The sequence below is a fragment of the Bidens hawaiensis genome, unplaced genomic scaffold, assembly GCF_021521415.1.
Source record: "Bidens hawaiensis isolate Kalapana, Puna unplaced genomic scaffold, B.hawaiensis_p1.1 tig00044214_1, whole genome shotgun sequence".
In the NCBI taxonomy this organism is placed as follows: Eukaryota; Viridiplantae; Streptophyta; class Magnoliopsida; order Asterales; family Asteraceae; genus Bidens; species Bidens hawaiensis.
In genome coordinates this window covers 1-12,765 of record NW_027497853.1, presented here as the reverse complement: position 1 = coordinate 12,765, position 12,765 = coordinate 1, and the positions used below count along the sequence as shown (strand labels likewise).

Sequence of the window (12,765 nt, the reverse complement as noted above, 5' to 3'; positions counted from 1 at the left end):
AATCATCAATGAAGGTGACATAATAGTGCGATCCTCCCAAAGAAGAGACTGAAGTTGGTCCATAGACATCAGAGTGAATAAGCTCCAATTTCTGAGCTTTCGGTTGTTTTCCGGTCTTCACAAAAGATACTTTCTTCTTTTTACCGAAAACACATGGTTCACAAAATTCAGATTCAACCTTCTTTAGTTCTGGAATTTTTCCTCTAGCAACGAGCATTTTCATCCCTTTTTCACTCATGTGGCCGAGTCGTTGGTGCCACAAACTAGACTGACTCGGTCCACTGGTCACTGCATTTACCCCATCAGCTGGAATTTCAACCATGTATAAAGTGCCCTTCTTTTTACCTCTGGCGATCACAAGATTCCCTTTCACAACTTTCCATTGACCCCCACCAAACATAACATCATATCCTTGGTCATCTAACTGCCCAACAGAAATTAGCTTTCTTCTAAGGCTAGGAATGACCCGAACATCCTTTAGAGTCCATGAGGTGCCCAATGAAGTTTTTAGTTCAATATCCCCCATCCCCGTGATATCAACAGCATGATTATTAGCCAAACGAACTTTACCAAAATTACCTGTTCGGAGATTCTTCATCTTCTTCGTGCTATAAGTGGCATGAAAAGATGCACCAGAATCCATAATCCATGAATCTGTTGATTCTTCAACACAGCAGATAAGAGTCTCTTCTGAACCTTCTGAATCATCTGAACCGGTGGCCAGATTAACTTCCTTCTTAGATTCTTTATTTTCTTTTGAAATTGAGGGGTTAGGGCATTGGTTTCTGAAATGCCCCATTTCTTTGCAATTCCAACACTCAATGTCTTTTCTGGGCTTTGACTGACTTCTTCTTCTAGACTTTGACCTACCCCTGCCATTACCTTTCTCTCTTCTCCTACCTCTCCCTTCGGTGCTCAATATAGAACTAGATGTCTCACCAGAATTTCTTCTTCTTATGTCCTCCCCTAAAATCAAATCCCGGACTCCTTCAAAAGTAAGCTTAGTATTCCCAGAAGAACTACTAACTGCAGTAACAGTCCCTGACCAACTTTCGGGTAACGAGGATAACAAGAGTAACGCTTGAACTTCATCATCAAACTTGATATCTACAGAAGACAAACGAGAAATAATAGTGTTGAAGTCATTAACATGAGAGGTAACAGATGCCCCTTCCTTCATTCTGGTGTTAACTAGCTGTCTAATCAGAAATACCTTGTTTGATGCAGAAGGCTTTTCATACATATTTGACAAGGCTTTCATAAGACCATACGTGGTAGTTTCATTTACAATATTGAATGCCACATTCTTAGCTAGTGAGAGTCTAATAACAGCTATGGCTTTTCTGTCAAGTACCTTCCACTCATCATCTTTCATACTTTCCGGTTTCCTCTCTTCTAGTGCTTCCATTAAGTCTTTCTGACATAGCAAATCCTCAATTTGCATTTTCCACCATCCAAAATCCTGACCATCAAACTTCTCAATCTTGATCTTTCCGTCCTCAGCCATTATCCAAACTGAGTTTTGATTACAGCAAACAACCAAACTACCCAAGGAATAAAAGGACTGGAAACTGATCAGAAAAAACGAACCAGCAGCTGCGGAACCCTAATCAGCGGCGGCGGTACTGTAGCAGCGGCGGTACTGTAGCGGCGGCGCGGTACTGTAGCGGCATCGGCGGTACTGTAGCGGCGGCGGCGGTACTGTAGCGGCGGCGGTGGAACTGTAGCAGCGGAGCAGCGGCGGCGGAACTGTGTGTATAATCGAGAACTAGGCTCTGATGCCAATTGTTAGGTTCGGAGTCACACACAAACACGAATACAATAGTAAAACCGAAAGAATAAACGAAAGAGACACAAGGATTTAAGTGGTTCGGTCACGGTGTATGACCTACGTCCACTGTCGATAACTAGGGTTTTCTTATTATTGAGTGATACAAACTTACAAGTACAGGAGAGAATATATAGACTAGACAATTAGGGTTTAACCCTTTAACTAAACTGGGCCTGATTAGAGCTTTTGGGCTTGGCCAAAACTCAAACAGCTTAATCTCCTAATTCTGTCTATTCGTCTAAACCGGACCCGACCCATGATGGATCGGAGACCACAACATAACAATGATGACGTGGCATTATCCTCAAGTCCCAACTTTTCCATGTTCAGGCTGAGCATGGACCAGATAGCCAGGTGGTTCTGGTAATTGTTGGTGAAGGGGTAGACATAAAAGCCATTGATGAAGAAATCACCAAGCAATGCAACAATCTCCCTAGAGGAGAGTTTGCTTCAAAAGCTCTTAGTCACAGCTTCACTGTTTTTGCACGCGATATGGTTGAGGTTAGTTTCTTTTTTTAGTGTTCTATATGCATCATGCAACTTTTAAAGCTTATAGGATTAGTTTCATATTTACCCTTACAAACTTGAAAATTTTTATGTATACCCAACCAAAACTAAAAATGTTATGCATACCCTATCTTAATGAACCTTTACTTGATGACCATTCTACTCTTTTCCATTATATATGTTCAAATCTTATTCTTTTTATTTGGATTTTGATCAACAACGACGATTAGAAAGTGAAAAGAACTATTGTCTCTCCTCTTGAATCAATATGTTCGACTCAGATAATCGTACTAGGTATAATCGCATGATAATTAATAGGCAATCTTATATTTTAATAAACTTTGTTTATGGGTAAAAAAAATAAGTTAAAATAGGTTTAAAAGGGCCTTTAAGCTAAAAATGGGTAGTTAAAAATTTGAAGTTAAAGATGGGCATATATGAAATTTTAAAGTTTCTTGAAAAATAAGGGTAAAATGGCCATTAATTAAGTTGTATTTAATGAATTGGTTATATTTGATATTCTAACTACTTTGTAAGGGCATATATGATTTTTTTTTTTTTGCATGGGTTTATATGATATTTACTAAGTTTGTAAACTGTTGCAACTTTCAGGCAGTTACATTTTCCAACTTGTACGCACCCGAACATCTGATCATTAATGTTGAAGATGCAGAGAAGTGGGAGAGCTTTATTGAAAACGCGGGGTCCGTGTTTGTAGGGCCGTGGACCCCGGAGAGTGTTGGAGATTATGCTAGTGGGACTAACCATGTTCTTCCTACTTACGGGTATGCACGCATGTATAGTGGGGTGTCACTAGACTCTTTCTTGAAGTACATAACCATCCAGTCTTTGACAGAAGAAGGGCTTGCAAAGTTGGGCCCACATGTGGCAACCATGGCTGAGGTCGAGGGGTTAGATGCTCACAAGAGAGCAGTAACCCTTCGGCTTCAAGACATTAAAGCGAGACAGGCTGTATGAGTCTTTTTTGTGCCTATTGAATTGGGTGTTTTAAGGATATTGGTTTTTGAGGTTGGAAAACTAGTTATTTAGGTTGTCTTGTTTGTTGTTATGAAAGAATGTTCGGTTTTGAGTATGAAGCTGTCAGCATCAGGCTGTTGATCTGGCTAACTTTGATGTCAGTATTCAATAAATTCATAGTCTTTTTATTGATAGTTTTGCACTTTGTTAATTCATAACAAAAAAGATTATTTATGCATATACAATGTAAAAAGAAAAAAGTTGGGTAGCTTAGATTTTGGGTTGAACCACCACAAGCTTGTTAAACGGTGGGTTAGTTAAAACTCGCTGTCAACACGGGAAGTTTTACGCACTTTTTAGTTAAATCACAACGCATAGTCTAACTATTCATGGACGATTTAAGAGCATGAATGTTTTGAGAGCATTTATAAAGAATACTCTTCAAGAAAAAGTAATATTATACAACAATGAAGCTCAGAGTCTAGATGGTCTTTTTGACCAAAAAAGTTGGTTGCCTAATCCCTCAGAATACAAAATATTACTGATCCATCCCTGATGCATACATTCAAAGCAGACTTCAATGCGAGGCTTAAGATGTCCAAGTTTTGCAATAGAAGCATATAAAGCAGTCACTTCAATGGCAGGCTTATGATGCTCATGTTTTCCAAACGCGTACTGAGCCATCCACCGATGCAGTTATCATACAGTTATCTTTTGGATGATAACTAACGCTCGTTACCTGCCAAAACAATGTAAGGTTTATTTTGGGTAACGAGTCTGCCGGTTATCGGTTTCAAATTTGACTACTAAATGGATAAACTTTTAATACGAGTCAAACATTTGGGCCTATCCAACAACACCTTTTTTGTCCATTCTTTAAATTTTGATAAAAACTATATTGTTAGAAAATAATTAAGCTTTTATGATGAGAAACTTAGAAGGTTTTATGAATATGAGAAAACTTCGGGGTGACTTTTTGCATGTTTGACCCGCTCATTCCATATATGACCCGTTGGAGATAAATTTTAAATGTAAAGATAGTAAGAGAATCTTACCACTGAAGAGTGAGCACGGAAACTTGTAACCACCGACGCGTCCACCAGATCCCAGAAAAAAAGTCGCCCGTCTTCTGATCCTCCAATCACATGAGCATCACTGTTTGTAAGGCAGCAATCCATTTTGAATGACTGGTCAACAAATTCAAAATCATATTATTAACTAGAACATATAACCCAAATTATTAACTTTCTAAATACCCTGATATTACCTTACATGTATGACCTTTATATTCTTGTAGTAATTCACCAGTAGTTCTGAATATAATAAGGATAGTCAGTACCTATACATCCTTTTAGTTAACTCAATATGTAAAAAGGAATACAAATTTACCGGTCCAAAAGCCGCAGAGTAGAATCAAGACAGCTAGCTAATACACAGTTACCATCATTTGACAAAGAGATACAGTTGACAGGTTGGCCCAAGTCATCAGATAATTCTCTGATGAAAGAACAAATAAAAATATAAGATTATTTCAAACCTCTTTCAACAATAAATCTATGAAAACTGTTTCAAATACTGCATTATGACATACCTACCCATTCGAATGTCAAATGTGCGCACAGTTCCATCAACACTTCCCGCAATGATTTCAGTTTTTGTTAAACAAACCGACATGACACTGTCTAGAAAGGTGTCAATAATCTGCAAAAAAAAAAAACTTTCAGCATATGTGCATATAAACTTATCTTTATAAGTATGCGTATAAGAGCAAAAAAATAAGAAACCTGGATAGGCTCAGTGCTTTGAGATCTACAGTCCCAGGCACGCAAAGAACGGTCATACCCTGCTGATACAACTACAGATGCATATTCATTGAACTTTACAGCATTCACCTGATCAAATAATTAAATGTTGGCATAACATCAACAAGACATTAAAATAAAATATTTAGTATTCATAAGGCTTGAAGTTTATTGCCTTTAATTTTGGTGAAAAAAAAATGACAAAGAGAGGATTCATAATTTCTCAATTGCATTTCTCAAAAAGATAAATCAATAGCATGCTTATATGCTTATATAATTATATGCTTGTTATAACTTATATGTGATTTTGTGATTATACACATGTGATGATATAACTAGGTACCTCACTGTCATGGCCTCGAAACTTTCGGATCACACGACCAGTTGACACATCCCAATAGAAGACTTGTCGATCACCACCACATGAGCATATTTTAGAATTATCTCTACAATATAGTTAAGCATATTTCAGAGCAAGAACTAGTCAGGTTATAATACGACAAATGGATAAGAGAAGATAAATTCTTCCTCCCGCATATCAATAAGAGAGGTTTTCAAACTTAATGTTTGTAAACGATTGCATTCCATTGAACATCACGTATCAACTAATCTAAAATCATTTCAATTCATCAGAACTCAGAAGTTTGAGCCCCAGGTTAGTAATTATTATAATTTAGCATATAATAATAATAATAATAAGTAGAGGTTACGGTGTAACGTGGACGTCACGAACTTCACGGCCGTGAGATTTGTAGGTTTTGATATGGACTCCACGGTGAGGATTCCAAAGACGAATGGTCCGATCTTTACCGCCGGAGAGACAGTAATTACCGTCTCTGTTAAACCTCGCCGTTAAAACTGCTCCTTCGTGCCCCTTCAACACGTTCGCCTCCTTGCTCGGTAAATCCTCAGTGCTCATCGTCCTCCGTCACGACCTGCCTGCTAAGCTTCCGTCGAATGTATTAAGCGGGTTTGGACATAAACCGAATCGGTTCGGTCAAATCTGTCTCGGGTTTGGTGGAAAATACTTTGCATTTCGGTCTGATTTGGTTTGAAGCCGGTTCGGATATAGGAATGGGTAGGCCCACACTTAGGCCTGGGCCAAGTCGACGTCATAAATCGTGCAAAGGTAGGTGAGCATTCAGCTCGTCTATCTCTTTGATTGACTCTCATTCATTAGCCCAAAATGGTGGTTTGAAAGGAGAATCGGGTTGGGTTAACCGGTATGGGTCACGAGAGGGGGAAGCAGTATCTATACTTTCGGGTAGGGTCGAGTTTGGAATTGGTTTGGGCCAAAACCGCTGTTGTTGTAATTTATCGGGTCGAGTTAGGAGCTGATTTACTAGGCCAAAACCGGGTTTTTTCCTCATCTCTAGCTTTGGTGGAACACTTAAAATAGTTGGAACTGGAAGTTTGGAACCAGGGTTGTTCATTGGATCGGTTTGGAATTATACGAATCATGTTATCTGGGTTTGACTTCCTCATTTTAAAGTTTTATTCATATTTAGAAGCGTAGAAACCGAATACGTTATACAAGAGTGTTTGAGCTTTGCTCGTTTGGGTTATATGCTTAGAATTTTATTTTAGAGAACTAGATTATTAGTTGATTTTAGAGCATTCTCATCCCACCACTTATTTCCAAATCAAAAAATTATATTAAAAACTCACTTTATTTTCTCTATCGATTTCAATTAAATAATACTTTTTATACCTTTTATCATTACCTTTTCTCTTTCCTTCACTCACAACCACTTTCAAAATATATAAAAAAAATTATAGGGGATGAACAGTAACTTTTCAAATATACAGAAAAATCACTACTTTTTCTAAAATATAAAAACTCTTCACTCACAACACTCTGAATCACTCTCTAAATTACAAAAACACAACTCACATAATATAAGGGGTTGGATGAGAATGTTCTTAGAGAACTAGGTCTCTATGTCTATACCTATATCTATATCTATATATGTTTATGTATGTATTATTTGAATTCGAAAAACTGTAGGTTTCGTCCGAAATTTAGGTTAAATAAGGATTCAGTTTAAATTAAATTTCGGGTTCTAAGTTTGATTCAAACAATTAAAACTCGGAAGTAAAAGGCACATGCCTTTACCAAATGAGTTGGCCTTAAATTCACAATAAATTGCTATTCGCTGTGGTATCTTGGTATGTTTATTTCATACTAATATAGATTTACGACTTAGGACGTTTATGTATATTTGATATGATAACACGAAAAAGACATTATAGTGATAGGTTCGTGAATGATCTTTTAAGGAAGTGGTGATGATTCTTTCTTAAGGCAGAAACCCGCCCAATAAATGCAAACATATGCAAGTGCATGCTTTGTTTTACTAGTATGAAATCATTTATATAAATGGGTATGCATTCACATTTTGCATATTTATTATGTCTACATAGTAAAATAAAACACGTGTATACTACTATAGGGGATGGATAGTACTTTGAAAACTCCAATTAGTTGTGACAACTCGAAATAAACTTTATTTGAACATTTTTTTCTTATGTATTTATGAAAGTTACATATATTAGAATTTTTTATAATTTTTTACACGATTCGAATATTGAAACACGTGTGACAAGTAGTTTCATTACGCGTTCATGATGTATTGTAACAACTTGTTTCACCTATTTTAATAGTCGAATTCGTGTAAAAATAACTCTAGTACGTGTAACTTATATATAATACATATGACAAAAAAATATATTTGTTAAATGAAATTCTTTCGAGCTCTCACAGCTTATTGATCTCAGATGAATCTAAACCTAGTAATATTGTATAGTGGTTTAATGTCATGTATGTAGGTGTATGCAACTATGCATATAAGTAACGTAATTACCTAGAATAGCATCAACTAAATAATAACATATTATTTGAACATGTTAGATGATAGTCTTGCTCAATCTCTGACTATATAGGATTATGTGTCACTATAAACTTATGTAAGAGGTGTATCAATCTTAGAGATCCATATATAGTTATTGGAGTTGAAGCTCTTTCTATACGCAACATTTTCATCCTTTGTGATAGAGTATGGTTCCCATACATTCCGTCATTCTCAGGTCCTACCAATAGCTTGTTATTTGTTACTTCTTCGTGTTAGTGACCTGACCTGCCACCAATTATAGGGAAACCCACCTTGAAGCCCCATTGTGATAAAACTCTTGGCTCGCGCATGAAATTCTGTCACAAACGAGACTCGAACCCGTGACATCTCCTAAGGAAAGCCATGGTGCTATCACTGGACCAATTAGCATATGCTGTCACGTCTCGTTTTCTACCTCTATCTTTGTCATAGTTACATAAGCCTTTGTTTTTGTGTCTTTTTTTGAAAGATCAAATATATTAAACTAAAATGGGAATCTCTTAACCAGTAGCTATGAGCCCAAGTAACATAATGAAAAAAAAAATCTTAAATAGAGAAAAGTTTAACTTCTACCCTATATCTACTTTAGAAAATGGAGATCGATGTCGGTAAATTATGTGCTTTTGTTTGAATTTTCAATATAATTTAGAGATATATTAATAGTAGAGAAGGGGATGTGAATGTCCCATATCTCATTCTTCATCTTCATATTTATCTCTATATCTAAATTGTTTTCATTATTTCTTTCTCTTACTTCCTCTTTACTTAAGGTACAAACCAAAAATTCCTCAATCTTTGATTTTGGAAATGGAGATGAATATAGATTGGGATTTAGAAGAAACATTGGCAAACTCTAAATTTATAGATGAAGATAAAGAAATAGCATATAGGTAACTATAATCAAATGATTTCTAGTCTAGTAATATCAAGATGATATAAACTATAAAGAAGTATCCCTTCTTTTAGTTTGAGTTATATGGTTCAAGTCAAAAAGTCAACAACACATAACGTAGACTAGCTTTAGGAGTATAATTTATGGTGCGTGAATAACCGTTTAAAAAAATATAATATTAGTAAAACACGTAGATGCTACAATTTGTTATTAACGACACTAGATTAAAAATATAGATTTAATTTTACATAAAATTTATATATATACAATTGTGAGAGATTGTGTGCATCATCATTTGTATTTTATGTTTTAGTGATATTCTTTATTTTATCTATGTTTTTTGTTTTTTACTTTTAGTTCTAACACTTTTCATAGTTTACAAACATGTCATAGAATAACTTTGTTTTAACCCCTAATATTTTTTCACTTTCAACTTTGTCTCCTATACTTTTCATCTTTTACAATTATTTTATTTAACGTTTCGGTCTAAATTTAACGAGTTAACACATTGCAAACTGTGTGTGGTTCAACGCTTTTACACAGTTTTGAGGAAAGTGAATGTGCATATACACAGTTTTACACCCCGTCGCAACACAAGGGTGTTAATACCAGTTCATCCTATAGTACACTAATAAAATGAATTTTATACTAAACTAATTTTTGACTATTTATGACAATTCAGTTAAACTGATAATTGCACGGAATAACGAATAATAACATACTTTAAAGTTTAAATTATTCATAGAATCTATAAAAACAAGATATTTTAAGACAATATTATATAATATCCCATATCGTAAATTGTAACTTAACATATTTTAATTTAATTTTAACGTAATTGCAAAAGAATCCAACGTAGGCTTCCTTAACGACACAGCTACACACAGCTTTTCAGCTCTACACCACTTATCGTTTACAGAGCCCCGACACGTGTCACATGTCGGAGAGCTGACGCCACACTACAAATGTACACGGAACCCCATTCGTTTTTTTCCCGATTCTCACCGATAAATGAGACCCAATGAAGTGAATAATTCATTTGCATAAACTAACAAATATATTCATTAACCTCACCGGAGTTGCATTGTTTCCGGTCATATTCGCCGGAGGAGGAGGATGAGGATGTCGTGGGAAGACGTGGTGTTGATTGAGGAAGGTAAGACTTCCGGTGACCGACCGTGTTGACGGTCAACTGCCCGATAAGGCCGGGCTTGGTTGTGACTTGTTAAGGATTGTACTCGAATTCGGACTCTATGTTACCCGTGGAGGTCAGGTTTTTCTCGGTTTTGCCATTTAAAATATCTGTCTCTGTAATGTAATTGATTTTTTAACTTGTTTTATTGAAAGTTAGTTTTGTTAACAATGTTTTCATAATCAGAACGAGTCGAACGGAAGAACCATGACTAAATTTTAACTTTATTTATGGGAAAGCATGCATATAAGTAGTTATTAATATTTAAAATTTTCTTTTTACTTTTTAAGATTAAGAATTGACCATAGCGTTGCATGTCATTTGGTGCAGCAGATTTCTATTTGGCGCAGCAGACCGATTAGGCTAAATTTCAAATATATTTATGGAAAACATCCATTTACATCCATATAGCCTGTCAATATTTAAAGCATCCTTTTAATTTTTTTAAAAAGTTAAAATTACTTATCAGTCATTTTGTGCATGTCATTTGGTGCGCCAGATTTTGATATGTCAATGTTTAAAAACATCCTTTTTAACTTTTTAAACAAGTTAAAAATTACTAACGGTTCATGTCATTTGGTGCGTTAGATTTCGATCTACCAGTTTAAACGACGAACAAGACTAAAATTCAAAATTATATATGAAAAATCATGCATATACAGAATTTTAAAAATATCCTTTAATTTTTAAATTACCAATCACCCATGCGATGCATGCCATTTGATGTAGATTTTAATTTGGCGCAACAGACCAACAGTTTTAAAGGAGAATCAAACCAAATTTCAAATTTATTCATGGAAAATCATCCATATTATACTCGGTTAATAATTTAAAAATATCTTGTAACGTTTTAAATTACTGATCAACCATGCAGCGCTGCATGTTATTCAACGCGTAAGATTTTAATCTGACACAACAGACCAACCAATTTAAAAGAACAAGACTAAATCAATATATTTATTTGTGTAACCAGTCAATGTTACATACATCCTTCTAACTTTCAAAATTACCGATCAACCAAGCAGCCAAGCATTGCGCAAGATTTCAATCTGGTGCAACAGATCAGATTATTTTAACATGGTGCCACATATTTCTAAGTAGAATGGTTCTTAGTTAGTCATGATTTGTCAAAATATTTGATAATTTTCCCTTAATATATCCACATCTATAAACAAGTACTCGTTCAATGATTATTGATTAGTGTCGTCGTTGTCATCAGACTTCTCAACCGATGGAAAATGGTGTTACATAGTGTTGTGGGTAGTCCCGTGTCCAATTTCACTCAGGGTTGATTGGAGAACTTGAACAAGCGACTTTTATCTTGTTGTCCTTCATTTTTGCCTACGTTTTATCTTAATCAGCTTACCAATGGTTCTAAACCACCTTCACTGTACCTACTGACAGTCTTATCCCTGGATCGAAAAGGGTTGTTACATGGTATATAATAACCACCTTTGGTTTTGGATTATATATATTTAAAGTGTTATTATGTTCTGATGCATGGACAATAACTCATTTTATAGATGTGACCGAAGTTCTTTGTGAGCGAGATCTATCAATTCAAAGAGTTAAAGTGACAACAACTCCAGATGGAAAGGTTTTGGACTTGTTCTTTATTACAGATGCCATGTAAGTCTTTCTAACCACACAACTTCAAGCATCGATATCTTATTGATCTTAGCTTTGTTTTGGACGCAATTTAGGTCGCTGCAGAACTATCACACGGTAGAAGCAGACCCAGAAATTGTTACTTATAAAAACATAAATGAATATAATTATTCGAGTCTAAAGTTAGTGAAAAAATAATTTTCACTAAAGTTTTGCAATATTTTTTTGACTCCATGATATGAACTACTGACTAATGTGAAACGTTGCTCGTTTAATAACAGGGACCAGCTTCACACAAAGATTAGATGTGAGGAAACATGTAAGCACCTTAGGGTCATGTTAGGAGAGTGTTGTATCAGCTGTGAACTTCAGTTAGCGGGCCCCGAATACGACACTCAACAAGGGCATTCATGTATTTCTGAAGAAGTTGCAGAAGAATTGTTCAGCAGTGTAATTGTCGGCAGGACGATCAGTCGAACGAGGCTAGTATAACAGTTGATAATCAACTGAGTCCAACGCATACCTTGCTTCAGATAAAATGTCTTGATCAAAATGGTCTCATTTATGACGCTTTAAGATTTTCAAGGACTGTGATATTCGGGTATATTATATGACCATCTTATTTTGTATATTATACATTTATAGTTCTAAAAGTTGTGGCCTTACTTTTTATGTTATAATAAAACCATGCCCAAACATTATTATCATTTATAACAAACTTTTTAGGGATAAAATGAAATAAATTTAAAAAGAAAAAACCATTTTTTTTTGGGGCATTCATATGGGTCATATTCATTTTTGTTGCCAATCATACAGATTGTGTCGTTGTGACCCTGTATGCATGTATGATGTCGCGAAAATGTTCGTGCGGGCCCAAGTTTGTTTTATGTGTGGCTTGTACAATGTGACAAATGTAACAGCTCTGTTGTCTGCAAAAGTCATATGAGTTGCATAACCTCATATGGTTCGTATGATGTGGCAAACATGCTTTTGTATGTTGGGGTGGTGTATGTATGGCATCACCCCATTTTTAAGGTCTGCTGATGGTCATTGTCATAGAATTG

At 35.5% G+C, this 12,765-nt stretch overlaps 2 protein-coding genes and 1 pseudogene across 3 annotated transcripts; 2 read left to right on the top strand and 1 right to left on the bottom strand.

Moving 5' to 3' along the window:
• Positions 1-2,152: 2,152 nt before the first annotated feature.
• On the top strand, positions 2,153-3,488 carry LOC143594802 (histidinol dehydrogenase, chloroplastic-like). The gene is made up of 2 exons (XM_077074025.1): positions 2,153-2,332; positions 2,951-3,488. Exons 1-2 carry the CDS (start codon positions 2,324-2,326, stop codon positions 3,314-3,316), a joined length of 375 nt encoding a protein of 124 aa, XP_076930140.1. The 5' UTR covers positions 2,153-2,323; the 3' UTR covers positions 3,317-3,488.
• Positions 3,489-3,768: 280 nt separating this feature from the next.
• Positions 3,769-6,044, bottom strand: LOC143594793 (uncharacterized). The gene is made up of 8 exons (XM_077074020.1): positions 5,829-6,044; positions 5,462-5,564; positions 5,101-5,208; positions 4,908-5,017; positions 4,706-4,813; positions 4,584-4,629; positions 4,372-4,503; positions 3,769-4,055 (listed from the first exon to the last, which is right to left on the bottom strand). The coding sequence occupies exons 1-8, from the start codon at positions 6,035-6,037 to the stop codon at positions 3,972-3,974; spliced, it is 900 nt and encodes a 299-aa protein (XP_076930135.1). The 5' UTR covers positions 6,038-6,044; the 3' UTR covers positions 3,769-3,971.
• A 3,973-nt stretch (positions 6,045-10,017) lies between these two features.
• On the top strand, positions 10,018-12,302 carry LOC143594801 (ACT domain-containing protein ACR9-like; annotated as a pseudogene). The gene is made up of 4 exons (XR_013146404.1): positions 10,018-10,169; positions 11,313-11,530; positions 11,617-11,722; positions 11,983-12,302. The product of XR_013146404.1 is annotated as an ACT domain-containing protein ACR9-like (transcript).
• Positions 12,303-12,765: the final 463 nt, after the last annotated feature.